Raw genomic sequence first — 19822 nt, 5'->3', positions numbered from 1 at the left:
GACTATGGGCAGACACACAGTAAATAAAATAACATTTTATTGGTCACATACACGTGATTAGCAGATGTTATTGCAGGTGTAGCAAAATGCTAGTGCTTCTAGCTTCAATTGTGCAGTAATATTTAACAAATTACATGACATACAGTGCCTTGCGAAAGTATTCGGCCCCCTTGAACTTTGCGACCTTTTGCCACATTTCAGGCTTCAAACATAAAGATATAAAACTGTATTTTTTTGTGAAGAATCAACAACAAGTGGGACACAATCATGAAGTGGAACGACATTTATTGGATATTTCAAACGTTTTTAACAAATCAAAAACTGAAAAATTGGGCGTGCAAAATTATTCAGCCCCCTTAAGTTAATACTTTGTAGCGCCACCTTTTGCTGCGATTACAGCTGTAAGTCGCTTGGGGTATGTCTCTATCAGTTTTGCACATCGAGAGACTGACATTTTTTCCCATTCCTCCTTGCAAAACAGCTCGAGCTCAGTGAGGTTGGATGGAGAGCATTTGTGAACAGCAGTTTTCAGTTCTTTCCACAGATTCTCGATTGGATTCAGGTCTGGACTTTGACTTGGCCATTCTAACACCTGGATATGTTTATTTTTGAACCATTCCAGTGTAGATTTTGCTTTATGTTTTGGATCATTGTCTTGTTGGAAGACAAATCTCCGTCCCAGTCTCAGGTCTTTTGCAGACTCCATCAGGTTTTCTTCCAGAATGGTCCTGTATTTGGCTCCATCCATCTTCCCATCAATTTTAACCATCTTCCCTGTCCCTGCTGAAGAAAAGCAAGCCCAAACCATGATACTGCCACCACCATGTTTGACAGTGGGGATGTTGTGTTCAGAGTGATGAGCTGTGTTGCTTTTACGCCAAACATAACGTTTTGCATTGTTGCCAAAAAGTTCAATTTTGGTTTCATCTGACCAGAGCACCTTCTTCCACATGTTTGGTGTGTCTCCCAGGTGGCTTGTGGCAAACTTTAAACAACACTTTTTATGGATATCTTTAAGAAATGGCTTTCTTCTTGCCACTCTTCCATAAAGGCCAGATTTGTGCAATATACGACTGATTGTTGTCCTATGGACAGAGTCTCCCACCTCAGCTGTATATCTCTGCAGATCATCCAGAGTGATCATGGGCCTCTGGGCTGCATCTCTGATCAGTCTTCTCCTTGTATGAGCTGAATGTTTAGAGGGACGGCCAGGTCTTGGTAGATTTGCAGTGGTCTGATACTCCTTCCATTTCAATATTATCGCTTGCACAGTGCTCCTTGGGATGTTTAAAGCTTGGGAAATATTTTTGTATCCAAATCCGGCTTTAAACTTCTTCACAACAGTATATCGGACCTGCCTGGTGTGTTCCTTGTTCTTCATGATGCTGACGCTTTTAACGGACCTCTGAGACTATCACAGTGCAGGTGCATTTATACGGAGACTTGATTACACACAGGTGGGATTGTATTTATCATCATTAGTCACTTAGGTCAACATTGGATCATTCAGAGATCCTCACTGAACTTCTGGAGAGAGTTTGCTGCACTGAAAGTAAAGGGGCTGAATAATTTTGCACGCCCAATTTTTCTGTTTTTGATTTGTTAAAAAAGTTTGAAATATCCAATAAATGTCGTTCCACTTCATGATTGTGTCCCACTTGTTGTTGATTCTTCACAAAAAATACAGTTTTATATCTTTATGTTTGAAGCCTGAAATGTGGCAAAAGGTCGCAAAGTTCAAGGGGGCCGAATACTTTCGCAAGGCACTGTATACCCAATAAACACAATTCTAAGTAGGAATGAATTAAGACTGTATACATTTGGACAAGTGATGTCAGAGCGGAACGGACTAAGACACAGTAGAATAGTATAGAAAAAAACAGTACTTGCCCTCATCCAGGCCAAGGTGGCATGACAAGGTACTGATGACCTTGTTGATCTCTGCACCAGACAGGATGTTCTTGCCAGCATACAGGTACGCGTGTATTGACTTCAGGCAGAAGTCTTCACGCTTTTTGATGTATTTCAAAACTTCAGTTTCCTCTGCTTGGCGCAACAGTGAAGTGGGCAGGGCAGTACAGATTTCTTCTCTTACATCTGCAAGCAGAGTCTGAACATCAGACAGGATGGTCTCCCTGCTGGGCAGCTTCAATGTGGTGCTCTTATTCTTCTCACTTTGCTTGGTGAGGTAGATTGGTGCTTGATGATCCTTCATATACAGTTGAAGTCGGAAGTTTACATACAATTAGGTTGGAGTTATTAAAACTTGTTTTTCAACCACTCCACAAATTTCTTGTTAACAAACTATAGTTTTGGCAAGTCGGTTAGGACATCTACTGTGCGCATGACACAAGTAATTTTTTCAACAATTGTCTACAGACAGATGATTTCACTTATAAATGCACTGTATCACAATTCCAATGGGTCAGAAGTTTACATACACTAAGATGACTGTGCCTTTAAACAGCTTGGAAAATTCCAGAAAATTATGTCATTGCTTTAGAAGCTTCTGATAGGCTAATTGACATAATTTGAGTCAATTGGAGGTGTACCTGTGGATGTATTTCAAGGCCTACCTTCAAACTCGGTGCCTCTGCTTGACATCATCATGGGAAAATAGAAAGAAATCAGCCAAGACCTCAGAAAAAAATTGTAGACCTCCACAAGTCTGGTTCATCGGTGGGAGCAATTTCCAAACGCCTGAAGGTACCACGTTCATCTGTACAAACAATAGTATGCAAGTATAAACACCCTGGGACCACGCAGCCTTCATACCGCTCAGGAAGGAGACGCGTTCTATCTCCTAGAGATGAACGTACCGTGGTGTGAAAAGTGCAAATCAATCCCAGAACAGCAGCAAAAGACCTTGTGAAGATGCTGGAGGAAACCGGTACCAAAATATCTACATCCACAGTAAAACAAGTCCTAAATCAACATAACCTGAAAGGCCGCTCAGCAAGGAAGAAGCCACTGCTCCAAAACCGCCATAAAATAGTCAGACTACGGTTTGCAACTGCACATGGGGACAAAGATCGTACTTTTTGGAGAAATGTCCTCTGGTCTGATGAAACAAAAATAGAACTGTTTGGCCATTAGGACCATCGTTATGTTTGGGGGAAAAAGGGGGAAGCTTGCAAGCCGAAGAACACCATCCCAACCGTGAAACACGGGGGTGGCAGCATGATGTTGTGGGGTATTTTGCTGCAGGAGGGACTGGTGCACTTCACAAAATAGATGGCATCATGAGGAAGGAAAGTATGTGGATATATTGAAGCAACATATCAAGGCATCAGTTAAAGCTTGGTCGCAAATGGGTCTTCCAAATGGACAATGACCCAAGGCATACTTCCAAAGTTGTGGCAAAATGGCTTAAGGACAACAAAGTCAATTGGAGTGGCCATCACAAATCCCTGACCTCAATCCTATAGAAAATTTGTGGGCAGAACTGAAAAAGTGTGTGCGAACAAGGAGGCCTACAAACCTGACTCAGTTGCACCAGCTCTGTCAGAAGGAATGGGCCAAAATTCACCCAACTTATTGTGGAAAGCTTGTGGAAGGCTACCCAAAACATTGGACCCAAATTAAACAATTTAAAGGCAATGCTACCAAATACTAATTGAGAGTACGTAAACTTCTGACCCACTGGGAATGTGATGAAAGAAATAAAAGCTGAAATAAATCCCTCTCTACTATTATTCTGACTTGTCACGTTCTTAAAATATAGTGGTGATCCTAACTGACATAAGACTGGGAATTTTTATTAGGATTAAATGTCAGGAATTGTGAAAAACTAAGTTTAAATGTGCTTGGCAACTTCGACTTCAACTGTACATATGAGATAAGTAATGCAAGGTATGTAAGCATTATTAAGTGAATGAGATACAGTAGAATAGTATAAAATGCAGTATATACATACGAGATAAGTAACTCCACACATGTAAACATTATTAAAGTGACTAGTGTTCCATTCCTTAAAGTGGCCAGTGATTCCTAGTCTATGCCTATAGGCAGCAGCCTCTAATGTGTTAGTGATGGCTGTTTAACAGTCTGATGGCCTTGAGATAGAAGCTGTTTTTCAGTACTACATAGAGCTATGACTACATGGAAGTCTATTCCACATCAAGTAACTCATGCAACCAGTAAAATCTGATGTAAAAAAAACTGATAAAAATACACCTATGGGGGCCTCCCGGGTGGCACAGTGGTTAAGGGCACTGCTCTGTCGCAACCGGCCGCGACCAGGAGGTCCGTGGGGCGACGCACAATTGGCCCAGCGTCGTCCGGGTTAGGGAGGGGTTGGCCGGTAGGGATATTTATTTATTTTATTTTTATTTTACCTTTATTTAACCAGGTAGGCAAGTTGAGAACAAGTTCTCATTTACAATTGCGACCTGGCCAAGATAAAGCAAAGCAGTTCGACAGATAAAACGACACAGAGTTACACATGGAGTAAAAACAAACATACAGTCAATAATGCAGTATAAACAAGTCTATATACAATGTGAGCAAATGAGGTGAGAAGGGAGGTAAAGGCAAAAAAGGCCATGATGGCAAAGTAAATACAATATAGCAAGTAAAATACTGGAATGGTAGTTTTGCAATGGAAGAATGTGCAAAGTAGAAATAAAAATAATGGGGTGCAAAGGAGCAAAATAAATAAATTAATTAAAATTAAATACAGTTGGGAAAGAGGTAGTTGTTTGGGCTAAATTATAGGTGGGCTATGTACAGGTGCAGTAATCTGTGAGCTGCTCTGACAGTTGGTGCTTAAAGCTAGTGAGGGAGATAAGTGTTTCCAGTTTCAGAGATTTTTGTAGTTCGTTCCAGTCAAGGATATCCTTGACTCATCGCGCACCAGCGACTCCTGTGGCGGGCCGGGTGCAGTGCACGCTAACCAAGGTTGCCAGGTGCACGGTGTTTCCTCCAACACATTGGTGCGGCTGGCTTCCGGGTTGGATGCGCGCTGTGTTAAGAAGCAGTGCGGCTTGGTTGGGTTGTGTGTCGGAGGACGCATTACTTTTTTCAACCAAGGTTGCCAGGTGCACGGTGTTTCCTCCAACACATTGGTGCGGCTGGCTTCCAGGTTGGATGCGCGCTGTGTTAAGAAGCAGTGCGGCTTGGTTGGGTTGTGTGTCGGAGGACGCATTACTTTTTTCAACCTTCGTCTCTCCCGAGTCCGCACGGGAGTTGTAGTAATGAGACAAGATAGTAGCTATTAAAAACAATTGGACACCACGAAATTGGGGAGAAAAAGGGGTCTTTTTTTTTTTTTTTTATGGAACAGAGAGGACTATGGAGACACACACACACACACACACACACACACAGATTTTGCATTGTAGATATGTGGATATGTGGTAGTAGAGTAGTAGCCTGAGGGCAGACACTTAATGTGTTGTGAAATGTTTTTAAAATTGTATATAATTGCCTTAATGTTGATTGGCCCCAGGAAGTGGGGATAGATAATAAAAACAAATACAATTACATGAATTTGTCCCAATACTTTTGGTCCCCTAAAATGGTTTACTCGATATGGATGAAAATATCTTCAAATTAATAGTAATTGTATCATTTGCTAAAGTACAGAGCCAAAACAACAAAAAAATGTCTCACTGTATACATAAAGGGTAAAAATTAATACCAACCTTGGCAGTCTTGGCATAGTACAGAGTCCTCCCACGCAGTTTGAAGTAGCGTCTCTTCCAGCGCTGGAACGAGTTGGTTTGTTTTACCAATTTGCCCTCCTTCAGGATCGTCTGCACAGGATGACAACGTAGGGAGACTAGTCAGTGACGTCCCCATCCTCCCAAACACACACACACACTAAAGTACATGCACATACACACAAACACAAGTGATGCATGGGATCATCAATGTGCAGCCTTATCAAAACATCAACCCCATGACTATATAAATAGGTAAGAATATAATATCATCATGAACCACACAACCTTTTCTCGGGAACGTCTGTGAAATCGAATGTATAATCCCCTGAGCTGCACTAACAATGCCAGCCATTCACAATGTCTGAACGATGTCTCCCTTAATCTACCAAGCTTAGCTACCCGAACCCCTGCAGCACTGAGCACTCTTACCACCAGCACCGTTATATCATCTCTGCACAGAGATATAGCCTAGCCTAGCTCCTCTACTCTGACATATAGGGGGTTTGGACAGTAGCATTGGCCATGGTTGATTTACATATCCAGGGAGGCAGAGTCACTGAACTGGGCTTGACATTAAGACATTGCCAAAGCTGGAGAGCGGAGACACACAGTCATTTCACAAATAAACCCACCTAGTGTCTAAATGTAGGAAGGAGGTAGGCCTACTATCTTGAATTCTACCTAACCAATTAGAGACTCAGCAAAAAAAGATAGGGTGTGTTCCAAAATCTCCAACCTTCTTCCAAAGTGTGCACTTGCAAACTCCATGGCATGGATTTAAATGCATAGGAAGAAGTTACTGGAAGAAGTTGCTCACCATTGTTAAATCTATGCGAAAAAGTCAGAGAGTGGAGTATTGGGACTTAGCCTTCCAGTGGAGACAACATTTTGGGTGAGCATCCAATGTTAGCATTAGGGGCAACCAGAGAATTGTTGATGAACCAACATTTTTCTCTGACCGCATGCTCTCCACAGTCATCCTCTGCTTTGAAAAGCAGTGCTGCGCAGTAAAGCATCACCTAAGGCAGGGATATTCAAATCCGATTCTGGAGGTCCAGAGTACTGCTGGTTTTCTGTTCTACCTGATAATTTTACCCACTTGGTATCCCAGGTCTAAATCAGTCCCAGGTGAAAATCAGCAGTGGAACTGGCTTTGAAGTCCAGATTTGAATACATCTAAATCTAAGCAGTCAGTCATAACTACAGTGTTACAGTGACGTATTACCGCGGTGTAACTCCAAAGCTGTGCTTTGATGCTGCTGATGGTCAATAATAATCTACCAAACGTGCTAAATGCCAGTCAGTAATGGCCTGGTACTCAGCACTCTATTGGCACTCTAATCCCTCTGACATCAATGCAAATGCTTTCGAAAATCAAATCAAACATCATTAGAGACCATGAGCTCACGTTGCCCAATTTTCTATTGGTTAAGCAATTGCGTGAGAAAACAGAGTTTTGATGGCCTCTATTAAAAAGAGGAGGATCCCATCAGCTTAATAGGCTAGGCCTACTATATTAAGCACATTGCTTCACTTTATAACAGGAGTATAGCCTACCTGGCTGGCATGAAAATGAAATAAGGGAAAAGCGTCCTCCATTCGCTATTTATATGCATAGATCATCCCCCCCTGCTTCTGACAGGTGAATGATAAATAGTCCATTCTAAAATATATTTTAAAAATGTCACATATTATTTAATACATGTAAAAGACCAGGTTAAATGAACAATAGTCTGATGGGCGACAATATTATCACTTGTGAATGATGTATTATCTATCACTTGTGAATGATGCCCAGCGTGTGAAAAGAGAGTTTTGACTGGCCACTATCTAAAAGAGGATCCAGCTTTCTCGTGCTGCTTAAAATTAAGCACATTAATCCACTTTACAACCGGGTTAGCCTAACCGGCGGCTCCTGAGTTTCAAGTTTGGGGAAAATCAGTTACCATAAAAATGCACCTTTATAATAATGCATTACATGCATAATCGCATTTGCAGACCTATGTAATTGCAGACCTACTACCAATTGCAGACCTATTGGTAATGTGATGAGTAGATTGGATCGTCATAATTTAGGCTAATAATACAACTCAATCACTGTTCGCAAAAAAAAAAAGACAGTTCAATGCATGGCTGAGCACGTATAGTAGGCCTATGTTTCTTCTGTCTTTGCATGAGGGAAAGATGAATGGAGAAAAGTACAGAGAGATCCTTGATGAAAACCTGCCACAGAGCGCTCAGGACCTCAGACTGGGGCGAAGGTTCACCTTCCAACAGGACAACGACCCTAAGCACACAGCCAAGACAACGCAGGAGTGAGACTTTGGAACAAGTCTCTGAACGTCCTTGAGGAGGAAATTATTTTCCAAAAACAAACTTTTAAGTAGCACTGAACCAACAATGATAAATAGTGAATATGCACAGTGCGCACTCACAGGGAAATCACCGGGGAGATGACAGATGCTCTCCGCTGGTGCTATACTGTTGTTCGCTCAATTAGGTTGATAATTTTTGATAACTAAAAAGACATAATAGTCCTTTCATTGTCTTCGTTCTATAGCAATAACCATTTTCTTTCCAAATTATGTTTACCTGCAATTGTATTTTGAAAATTGCGGTATGCCTGGCTTGGCCTCTACTTTTCACAGAGACGCAACTCAACAATAATCTGGTCAAATTGCTTTCTGCCTTTCCTTCCGACTGTAAACAATACAATTTAAAACAATACCCAACTTATTATAAAAAATAAGCTAAATATCTCTGTGGCCAAAATCATGTTTTAGTAGCCTATTTTGAATGATTGTATTTTTTTTGGTATAAACAGGAGTAGGTGATGAGACTAATGAAGTGTGCAGCCTGAGCAAGGAGAGAGCATGCCTTTCATGCGACTTCTTTCAAATCATTAGAGTCGAATGCAGCCTTAGAATGTATTAAATCAAAGCATATAGCTTAACTTTTGTATCACAACTAAAGTTACATAAATAACTCAAAATGAAGCATATGAGAACCTGTTTCTTTGTTAACCGCTCCACACAGAACAGCCACATTTGCACACTCCTGACACTCCCTCGAAATCGCATGGAGAAAATGCATTTTCTATTTTATTCAGCTATGTTCAATTGTATTCTTCATACTATAAAATAATGCCAAGGAATTCTAAGCTAATTTTGTCTGCTAAATGAACTAGCATAGCCCACAGCCATATAAAATAGCCAGATATGAGGGTATGCTGTTCTTTTAAAATAGATTACATTTTCTTCATATCATGTTTCTTTAGACCTGTCTAAAATAAATAATGGATTTATTGTGATGGTGTAGGCTATATTACATGGATTTAGACTGAAAATGTAGATGTTCCAAAAGGTCTGTATCAGTGGCTTGTAGGCTGTGTGTGGAAGCCAGGAGATAGATACTAAACGTGTTAATGTTAATTAATGGTCCAATACCTGTGAGACCTGAAGTTATTTGCATGACAATCACTGGTTGTCCGCCACAGCCCTAGTCATAACAGCTTTATCATCATAGCATAGCTTTAAAAAAAAATGTAAAGGCTTTGAAGGTCTGAGGTGAATATGATTCCTTGTTAACAAGAAAGTTAGCCTAATACTGTGGTAGCCAATATGACTGTAAGAATGGGCACAGAGCTGTCACCACGGCTATAAATTCATTTCAATAGGAACTGCTGCTCAATGGGTGGTAGCAGGTGACAGCTTAGCTCTGGTCCAGGGCGTTAGTGTGCCTTCCGCTACCAACGGTTAGTATAGGAAAAATGTGTTGTGTACACACAAAATGTAGCAGCTTAGGAACAAATATAAAAGGAAGTAATTAACAAGACTGAAGCACAACAACAATGAAATGAGAGCCAGCTAAACATGAAAAGGAAGAGCCCCGATGGACACAGTTTTTGTTTACTGCAATCCCCTGGTTTTCCATGAGAATGATGTAGTTGGTGTGGACTGCTTCAATCTTGTACTCCATTACTTAATTAAGGATCTGACCCTTTTTTTCCATTTTCACCCAAAATAACATACCCAAATCTAACTGCCTGTAGCTCAGGATCTGAAGCAAGGATATGCATATTCTTGATACCATTTGAAAGGAAACCCTTTGCCATTTGTGGAAATGTGAAATTAATATAGGAGAATTCTTTATTTATTTCACTTTTATTTAACCAGGTAGGCAAGTTGAGAACAAGTTCTCATTTACAATTGCGACCTGGGCAAGATAAAGCGAAGCAGTTCGACACATACAACAACACAGAGTTACACATGGAGTAAAACAAACATACAGTCAATAATACAGTAGAAAAATAACTCTATATACAATGTGAGAAAATGAGGTGAGATAAGGGAGGTAAAGGAAAAAAAGGCCATGGTGGCGAAGTAAAAAAATATAGCAAGTAAAACACTGGAATGGTAGATTTGCAGTGGAAGAATGTGCAAAGTAGAGATAGAAATAATGGGGTGTAAAGGAGCAAAATAAATACAGTAGGGAAAGAGAGTTGTTTGGGCTAAATTATAGATGGGCTATGTACAGGTGCAGTAATCTGTGAGCTACTCTGACAGCTGGTGGTTAAAGCTAGTGAGGGAGATAAGTTTTCCAGTTTCAGAGATTTTTGTAGTTCGTTCAAGTCATTGGCAGCAGAGAACTGGAAGGAGAGACCAAAGAAAGAATTGGTTTTGGGGGTGACCAGAGATATACTTGCTGGAGCGCGTGCTACAGGTGGGTGCTGCCATGGTGACCAGCGAGCTGAGATAAGGGGGGGGGGCCTTTACCTTGCAGGGTCTTGTAGATGACCCGGAGCCAGTGGGTTTGGCGACGAGTATGAAGCGAGGGCCAGCCAACGAGAGTGTACAGGTCGCAGTGGTGGGTAGTATATGGGGCTTTGGTGACCAAACGGACGGCACTGTAATAGACTGCATCCAATTTATTGAGTAGGGTATTGGAGGCTATTTTGTAAATGACATCGCCGAAGTCGAGGATCGGTAGGATGGTCAGTTTTACGATGGTATGTTTGGCAGCATGAGTGAAGGATGCTTTGTTGTGAAACAGGAAGCCAATTCTAGATTTAACTTTGGATTGGAGATGCTTAATGTGAGTCTGGAAGGAGAGTGGATAATCTACCTTTACCCTCAGTTCTACTGGCTAACGTGCAATCACTGGAGAATAAACTGAATAAGCTCCGTTCAAGACTATCCTATCAAAGGGACATTAACAAGACATTTGTGGAGTGGTTAAAAAACTAGTTTTAATGACTCCAACCTAAGTGTATGTAATCTTCCGACTTCAACTGTATATGAAGGATCATCAAGCACCAATCTACCTCACCAAGCAAAGTGAGAAGAATAAGAGCACCACATTGAAGCTTCCCAGCAGGGAGACCATCCTGTCTGATGTTCAGACTCTGCTTGCAGATGTAAGAGAAGAAATCTGTACTGCCCTGCCCACTTCACTGTTGCGCCAAGCAGAGGAAACTGAAGTTTTGAAATACATCAAAAAGCGTGAAGACTTCTGCCTGAAGTCAATACACGCCGCAGCGTACATGTATGCTGGCAAGAACATCCTGTCTGGTGCAGAGATCAACAAGGTCATCAGTACCTTGTCACGCCACCTTGGCCTGGATGAGGGCAAGGTTCTTGGCAGTTTGGCAAAGTACACGTCCAAGCAAGGGCTTTGGGATGGTGATGCAATATGGCAGTCATGCCAACATATCTCATCAGCCACCTGGTGGAAGGGACTTTGTGGATCTGAGGCTCTTTCCCCTGTTGCCTCCATCATTCTCTAAATTCCACCAACATCAGCCGCCTTAGAGCGCAACTGTTTCTTGTTTGGGAACACACACACCAAAACACGCAACGGGCTTTACCAATACAAGGGTTGAAAAATTAGTGGCCATCCGGGAAAATTTGAGGCTTTTTGAGCCTGACAACGAGCCATCCTCAACAAGATTGGAAAGTGACCGTGAAGATGAGGCCTCAGAGCCTCAGAGTCTGATGTTCAAGAGGTGGACTTTAAGGAGGTCCAGGGAGAAGCGGAAGTCCAGGGAGAAGCAATGGAAGCTTGAGAGGAAGACAACCAAAGCTTTAGTTTCTAGACTATCTAGACTATTTTATAGATGTATGTTGAAAACGTTTTTGGGAGATACGATGGATCATTGGGAATCATTCAATATTCCCTTTCTTTTGTTGTTCAGTGAAATCCTCCCATGTGAAGAGTCAACTCATTTCATTCAAGTTCGTAACTAAATATTTTTTTAAATTTCTATTGGAAGGATTTAATCATTTTCAATTATGTCTACTTATGATAAGGTAAAAGGTTTATGTTTCTGTCTCCATATGATATGGTAAATATATCCATTGCAAAAAACATCTACATTTAAATGGTATTAATATTAATTTGCATATATTTCCGTTACTTCCCAAATATTCCTATGGGATGTTTCCACCTCTGAATATTCCCCAAACTGTGCAAACCTAGTCTGAATACTTTCTGAATGCACTGAACACTGCTGCACTGAACACTGCTGCTACTCTGTGCTTATTATCTATGCATAGTCACGTTACCCATACCTACATGTAGATATTACCTTGACTACCCTGTAGCCCTACACATTGTACCCCTTCTATATAGCCCCGTTATTCCTTTTTTATTGTGTTACTATTTTTTCTTTAGCATTATTATGCATTGTTGGTTAAGGGCTCGTAAGTAAGCATTTCAAGGTAATGTTGTTGTATTCGGCATGTGACAAATACAATTTTACAGGACTTGAACCCTAATACCTAGCCTAGCTAATGTTAGCCAGCTATCCCAACTAAATGGATTTCGTAACATATCATAAGAAATGGATGATGGACATTCCCACATTAATACATACCATACGAAACATAACATAATAAATGGAGCAGCTTGGATTTAGGTAAAGAATAATACAAAATGCTCAGAGTCTCGGTTGAATTACAGCATTCCCACTGGGCACACACTGGTTGAATCAACGTTGTTTCCACATTTCAATGAAATTACATTGAACCAACATTGAATAGATGTGGAATTAATGTTTTTCATCTGCAATTATTCTTCTTTTATTTATTATGTTACCAATAATATTGACATGTTAATAATATTTTCTGACTACAATTAATGTGTCATCTTTTAACTCAAATCTGTTAGCTTTCAAAATGTAAGTAGGTATATCTAGCTGTCGCACCTGGTGTCATAGACGTAACGTAGTAAACGTAAATCAAGAACACGCAAATTAGTATGATATGTTGCGTTTGGTACGCTTACATAAGACAGGGTGGATGGACGAGCGTATAACACGAACATCCAGCAACAAAGGTTGCGAGCTCAAATCTCATCACAGACTGTAATATTTGTGTTGTGGAGAAATGACCAGGCAGGAGACGGGAGTACAGTTAGTTTTCGTTTAGTCAAAACCCCTCGTGCTCTACAGTTCCCGGCACCCCAGTGCATTTCCTATTAGGTGTAGTAACGTAACACTGCCGTAATGCATTACTGCTTAGTAACAGCACAGTAACTAATATAAACAGATGTAGATCCCAGATACTACACAGACAACTTTAGCATTTTAACTAATTAACTACTTACTATGTTTTAGCTACTTTGCAACTTAGCATGTTAGCTAACACGTCCCTTAACTGCAATCCTTCCCCTAACCAAAACTTAACCTTTTAACTAACTCCTAAACTTAACCCTAAATCCTAGCCTAGCTAACGGATTTACGTACAGAATAATACGAAATGCTCTGAGACCATGTTTCTGCCAGCCAACTGACAACACATTCTGATGGAATGGCTCGTCCTATGCTTTGTATAAACCCAGAGAATATATTGGTTCCTTTCTTTCCTTCCTTTCTAAATACAGCAATGTGAACGCAAATAGGACTCGGCCCACAAAATAGGTGAAGTGAAGTGGCAAAACAGTTGAGTCCTCTTTCAAAGGAAAGGGCAGTGTGAATACAACGACAACTGTTATTTAGCTTATTTTTTCTTCTTCTCAGAGTTCACTTTAAAGAGGACTGAAATCGGTTATTTAAAAAAAAGGGGGCCTATATGTGAAATCACTCTTGAAAGGAAAATCATTAGCCAAAACATAGCCTGTCTCCAATGTACAATATTGTATATTACAACATATTTGTTGGCAGATAAGTGCTCCTGAAAACGTATATATATTTATGAATATCAAACGAGATGCCGAATGAATCAATTGCGATAGTAGTTAGAAGCAAAAACTAGCTAGAGCTGGCCAACAGAATCGAGGAGTATCATATTGCTATGAAACAGCTGGCCATTCACATATGGAGCTATTTAGCGGCAGTAATCCACGGATTTAATATATGTTAAATTAAAATAGATTAAGGTTTTGATGAAGGTTAGCTAACGTTACGATTTATCAACACTCAGTAATGATACCGTTAGGTGTGGTGCTGATGATAGTACAGTAACGTTACTGATATCGAGAGCTCGAGCTATTATAGTTCCAGCTAGCGCAAGCGAGACCTGTCCGGGGACCCTACTCGCCATCTCGCGGATGTAGAGAGACAGGAAAGAGCGGTGTTTCCCATCTGGCCTCGCAAAGCTAGAAAATTAGCATAGCGGATGGAGTGAACAGCTACCGAAAAGTATGGTCGCCTTTGGCTTTGAATTGCAATGTTACCAATGCAATTACAGGTTACCTTGCTTCGTATCTGACCCGATGTGGAAACTTTGCGTATTAATTTCTGCGGAGATCCATGTTCCTGCTCTGGTTCACTGTCCGAAGATTCATCCAGGCATCTTGCCGTGGCCTCGACTCGGACTGCCACCGCCATATCATTCGCCCCCAGGGAATTATATATACAATGAGTGGAAGGTGGAGTCAAGAGGAATTAGCACCCCCTTGTGGTCAAGACAGGGCAAAGCAGCACCACTCGGGGTTTTTCTCAACTCATGCATCCTCCTGCTCCTCTCGCCTTCTTTTGGAAAAGGGTCAAAGGTAATCGAGGAGAGGCGGCGAGGAGAAGGAAAGATTACGAAAATGCGCTTGTATGAAGTTGGTGTCAATTCGTGACCCAATCAGTTCTTTCAAATGAATCTGTTCTGAGCTGCACTTCATAATGCAATTGAATCCCACATTAATTATGACAAACTGACTCAATTTCCTGATGCTGGTTTGAAATGTTTGGGAGCAGCTTATTGATGTCCTCTACTCGTGCTCCTGGATAGCACAACATTTTTGCTCCTGTCAGTGGAAATATATTGCATATTGCAATATTTCAAAATACAATCGTGGTAAAAACATAGTTTTGAAAGCAAATTGCTATTGCTGTAAAGAGAATACAATGAAAAGACTCTAATATGTCTTTTAGTTAGGCTATGAAAATTCTCAACTTAATTGAACGAACTCTACGCTATACTATGTACTATAGACTCTTAGAAAAAAGGTACCTTTTTTTCTAAGAGTGTATAGCATAGAGTATACCTAAGCTATAGGCTATATCAGATACGTTTCTTTTTTCTTTGCACAACATGTTGCCTTTTCTAAACACATTGGGAACCATATGATAACCCTTTGAATAAACCATTTTGGTTCCAGGTAGAACCCTTTTGGATTCCATGTAGAACCCTTTCCACAGAATAGTTATATCTTGAACCAAAAAGGGTTCTCCTATGGGGACAGCGACAGAACCCTTTTGGAACCTTTTTTTCGAAGAGTGTAAGCGCTCAGCCATGCATTGAACAGTCTTTTTTGCAAACAATAATTGAGTTAAATTATGACTATCCAATTTACTCATCACATTACGAATAATAAGCTATCATGTGTTGTAATGTTAGAAAAGGTTTCCTACAAAGCAGCGGACGGAAATCTACAGAAACTAGCAGTGCAATTATTATTTTATGATAAGAAGCAGCATTAAATTAAACATTTATGTTTTGAAGTAATAATTAAAAACATATGAATACAATATAGAAAAATAATTATTGGTTTAAAAAAAAGAAGATTAAGTCTGTAATGCAATGATGCATGGAATATTTTACAATAAATGTGAATTTTTATGGTGAACATTTTTAGATGTCTCAGATCCACTCGGCACAGCCATCAGTTCAAGTCTAGTTTTGATTGACACTTGATGGAGTTGTCAACTAACATGAATTCCGAGTGAAATCAACAAAACTTTGAACCATGATTTAGGTTAAAAGTCACAGAATTATTTTACGTTGTTGACTTTTTACAAATCAAATCACTTTTCCACGTTGATTCAGCGGCATCAGAAGTGGTAAGACTGAATTGTTGTTGTTGAAATTATGTGCAAACAACATTGATTCAACCAGTTTGTGCCCAGTGGGATATGTCTCAGTGGGAGTAAACAAAAGCCTATCTTTCCACTGACTTGTACAACTCTCTCCAGTGTATTATGGCTTACCCATGCGAGTGAGCCAAACCAGGCAACTATATTGAATGTGAGGATAGTTTCAATAAAGCATATAGAAGAAGTGCAGAATGGATGATATTTAACCTTCTCTCAAGTAAATAATAATATATTAAACTTTTATAGGTCAAACTGTTACATATCAATGACACTGGTCAGCAATAAAAATGTAACCGAGGAGCAGTGGCGGTTGTAAACATCCGACTTCAACTGTATATATTTTTCTGCATAATAAGCATACTTCTTGAGCTGTCTGTATCATCCTGACTTGCGAAAAAAAAAACTAAATATGCTTCTCTGCATCTGTGCTCAAATCTGGGTAAAAGATTGAAAGGAATGTGAGTCTTATTCAGTACATTTAGTAATTGCTTGCTTTTCTAAAGTCTTCCAACCTTGCCAGCAGGCATGCCAGCTAAGACAGTTAGACAAGCTAGCTACTATAACCTGTTTGATAGCTTGAAATTGTTTCTTGGTAGCTAGTTATGAGGTTGGGAGATTGGGAACCTACAGTATATGGGCTAGCTAAAGCCAACTTCTTAAAATTGCTAGGTGGCTAGTAATATTACAGAACAAAAATGAAACATTAAAGCCAGACTCAGTAAGTGTCAGTTCGAAATATGCTATATCAGTTTGTTTATATTAATTATTTGTTATGTTAGGGTGACAAAAAAAAATCTATGGAATGTGTTTGCATCAGATGTACACAGCAAGACTATATCGGAATCATTGTTCTCACAAGACAGTTCTCTGGCACAAAGCAGCAAACGTCTTCTTGGAAATCTCATCAAATGACAGACAAATGCCTGGCTACCCAATATTTTGAGTGTCACTATCAACCGAAGAAAAAAATGAAAAAATGAAAACAACAACAAGATATTGGGAGGTCAAGAGTAAATATTGGTGACAGTTTTGAAAGGTGACGGGAGCTGCGGAGTACCGAGGTAAAGTTGGTTTGATATTCACACATTCAGACATTCAACAGACATTCACCAAAAGCTATTTAAAATGGTAAAAATCCTGGATGCTGGCCTTCTAGGCAGAGTTGCAAAGATAAAGCCATATCTCAGACTGGCCAATAAAAAGAGGAGATTAAGATGGGCAAAATAACATAGATACTGGACAGAGATTTAGCTTTTTCTTTTGCAACTCTGCCTAGAAAGCCAGCATCCCGGAGTCACCTCTTCACTGTTGACATTGAGACTGGTGTTTTGCAGGTACTATTTAATGAAGCTGCCAGTTGAGGACTTGTGAGGCGTCTGTTTCTCAAACTAGACATTCTAATGTACTTGTCCTCTTGCTCAGTTGTGCACTGGGGCCTCCCACTCCTCTTTTTATTCTGGTTAGAGCCAGTACGCGCTGTTCTGTGAAGGGAGAAGTACACAGCTTTGTACGAGATCTTCAGTTACTTGGCAATTTCTCACCTGGAATAGCCTTAATTCCTCAAAACAAGAATAGAAGAAAGTTACTTGTTTCTGGCCATTTTTTGCCTGTAATCAAACCCACAAATGCTGATGCTCCAGATACTCAACTAGTCTAAAGAAGGCCAGTTTTTATTTTACCAGGCAAGTCAGTTAAGAACAAATTCTTATTTTCAATGACGGCCTAGGAACAGTAGGTTAACAGCCTTGTTGAGGAGCAGAATGACAGATTTGTATCTTGTCAGCTTGGGGATTCGAACTTGCAACCTTTCGGTTACTAGCCCAACACTCTAACCACTAGGCTACCCTGCCACTCCATTTTATTGCTTCTTTAATCAGTTTTCATCTGTGTTTACATAATTGCAAAAGGATTTTCTACTGATCAGTTAGCTAATCCAAGTTTATCATTTTAAAAGGCTAACACAATGTGCCATTGGAACACAGGCATGATGGTTGCTGATAATGGGCCTCTGTACGCCTATGATTCCCTTAAAAGTCAGCCGTTTCTAGCTACAATAGTCATTTACAACGTTAACAATGTCTACACTGTATTTCTGATCAATTTGATGTTATTTTAAATTGATTTAAAAAATGGCTTTTCTTTCAGAAACAATCATTTCTAAGTGATCCCAAACTATTAGCATGGGTATTGAAAGATACCAGAGGGTGCATAACAAAAAAAAACACTAATATAAGAAGTGGACGGTACATGTTTTGTTATTGGGCTAAATGTATACATTATGATTTTCCTCTGAACTGTATGTGAACCCCTGTGCAATCTACTGCCACTTGGAAGAATATTCTCTGATTTTGATCCTACCTGTGTCAGATCTAAAATCGAATTAGCCACACTGTTGCATATGTTTTGGGGCTGTCATAAACTGTCAGGTTTCTGGGAATTAATATTTAGCCCTTTTTGGAGTACTGCCCATAGGTACCCCCCTGTCAAGAATCCAGTCGGACACTGTTGCTTATACAATTATTTTAGCTAGACGGCTAATACTACAGAACTGGAAGATGGCAGCTCCCCCATCTTATAAATATTGAGTGATATTGTGCTCTCTGAAACTAGAAAAATTTCAATTCACGTGGGAACCCCAAACTGTTTAATGAGGCTTGGGCTCCATTCTGGTCTTACTTTACACCTTTAAACAGTCTATCCTCTGATGGCATTCCTATTAAAACAAAAATAAGTCTGCATTTTACCCCCCTGTAACTTAAGGGTTGGATGAGCTTTTCTTTGTGTTTTTTAAGGTTGATGTGCTTATTGATTGTGACCTACGGATGCCTTGTTCATCTTGCCCAGTAAGAGACTCAAATGTGAGCTTTTTTTCCCCGTTTAAAAAAAAATATATATATTTTTTTTTGTTCATGCCTACATAAAATGATTATTATTCATAATTTCATTTTTGGTCCAGTGGATGGTCGGTCTGTGGCCATGACTGTCTGTGAGTGGTTGCATTTCTCCATTAATATCTCTTGACTGTTTACAGGAACAATGGTGAGGTGTTTGCTCTGTCCCTGTACTATAGTTTGCCCTTTAACCTTTGTAGCCTTCTGCCTGGTGTGTTTAACTTGTCTAAAGTATGCTATCTTTAAAGATAAAAAAAAAAATGTATTATTTGTATTTTTTCCAATTGAGTATATTATTTATATTGCTTTGTGTTGTCTTGTGTGTGTAAAACTTAATGTGTTTTAATGTCCAAGTTTCATATTTTCATATTTTTTCTTTACCTCCAACTCTATATATCCAAGTGAGCCTATGAGGACCTTGGGGATCAGATTGACCATTATACCTATTGATCAAACGTATAACAGACAGACACTGCTCAAAAGGAGTTGTTTGTGATATCTACACTCATTTGCCACTTTATTAGGTTCACCACCCTATTCACAAAAATAAATTGCGCCTACATACACCAAGTCCCGTGGTCATGGCTTGCTAGACACTAAAGCATGCAGAGAAGTATTAATGTATTCTGTTACTGTTTGTTTGAACTTTATATTGTCCAAAATGACAGCACAGTCTGTGATTGTATTTTGTAACTCAGAAAAGTTCCAAAACGTGAACTGACTGTAATAAACTCCAACTGGACTTAACTTGAACACTATCTCCTTTCCCAGGTTCATCAACACTTTTGAATTCACGCTGTTCCAGATGCAACAGGGTTTGTACCTAATAAAGTGAACACTGAATCTATAGACTTTTCCAGAATGTGTTTTGCTGTAAGTGTTGAACAGTTCAATATATTACCTCAGGAGATACCATTCAGCTTGCCTGGGGATGACAAAGAATGACTTCAACAAAGCCA

At 39.8% G+C, this 19822-nt stretch overlaps 1 protein-coding gene across 2 annotated transcripts in view; it reads right to left on the bottom strand.

Moving 5' to 3' along the window:
* Positions 1-14507, bottom strand: part of dgkd (diacylglycerol kinase delta) — a 130523-nt gene extending 116016 nt beyond the window's left edge. For both annotated transcript variants that reach the window (XM_031797590.1, XM_031797591.1), the window contains exons 1-2: positions 14359-14507; positions 5646-5756 (exon numbers count right to left, since the gene is read on the bottom strand). In XM_031797590.1, the coding sequence (XP_031653450.1) occupies positions 5646-5756; positions 14359-14493 (246 nt within the window). In that variant the 5' untranslated portion in view covers positions 14494-14507. The remainder of the gene's footprint in view (positions 1-5645; positions 5757-14358) is intronic.
* Positions 14508-19822: the final 5315 nt, after the last annotated feature.

This window comes from Oncorhynchus kisutch, linkage group LG19, assembly GCF_002021735.2.
Source record: "Oncorhynchus kisutch isolate 150728-3 linkage group LG19, Okis_V2, whole genome shotgun sequence".
Lineage (NCBI taxonomy): Eukaryota > Metazoa > Chordata > Actinopteri > Salmoniformes > Salmonidae > Oncorhynchus > Oncorhynchus kisutch.
The sequence above is the reverse complement of the archived record's forward strand: the minus strand, read 5'-3'. Positions and strand labels throughout refer to the sequence as shown.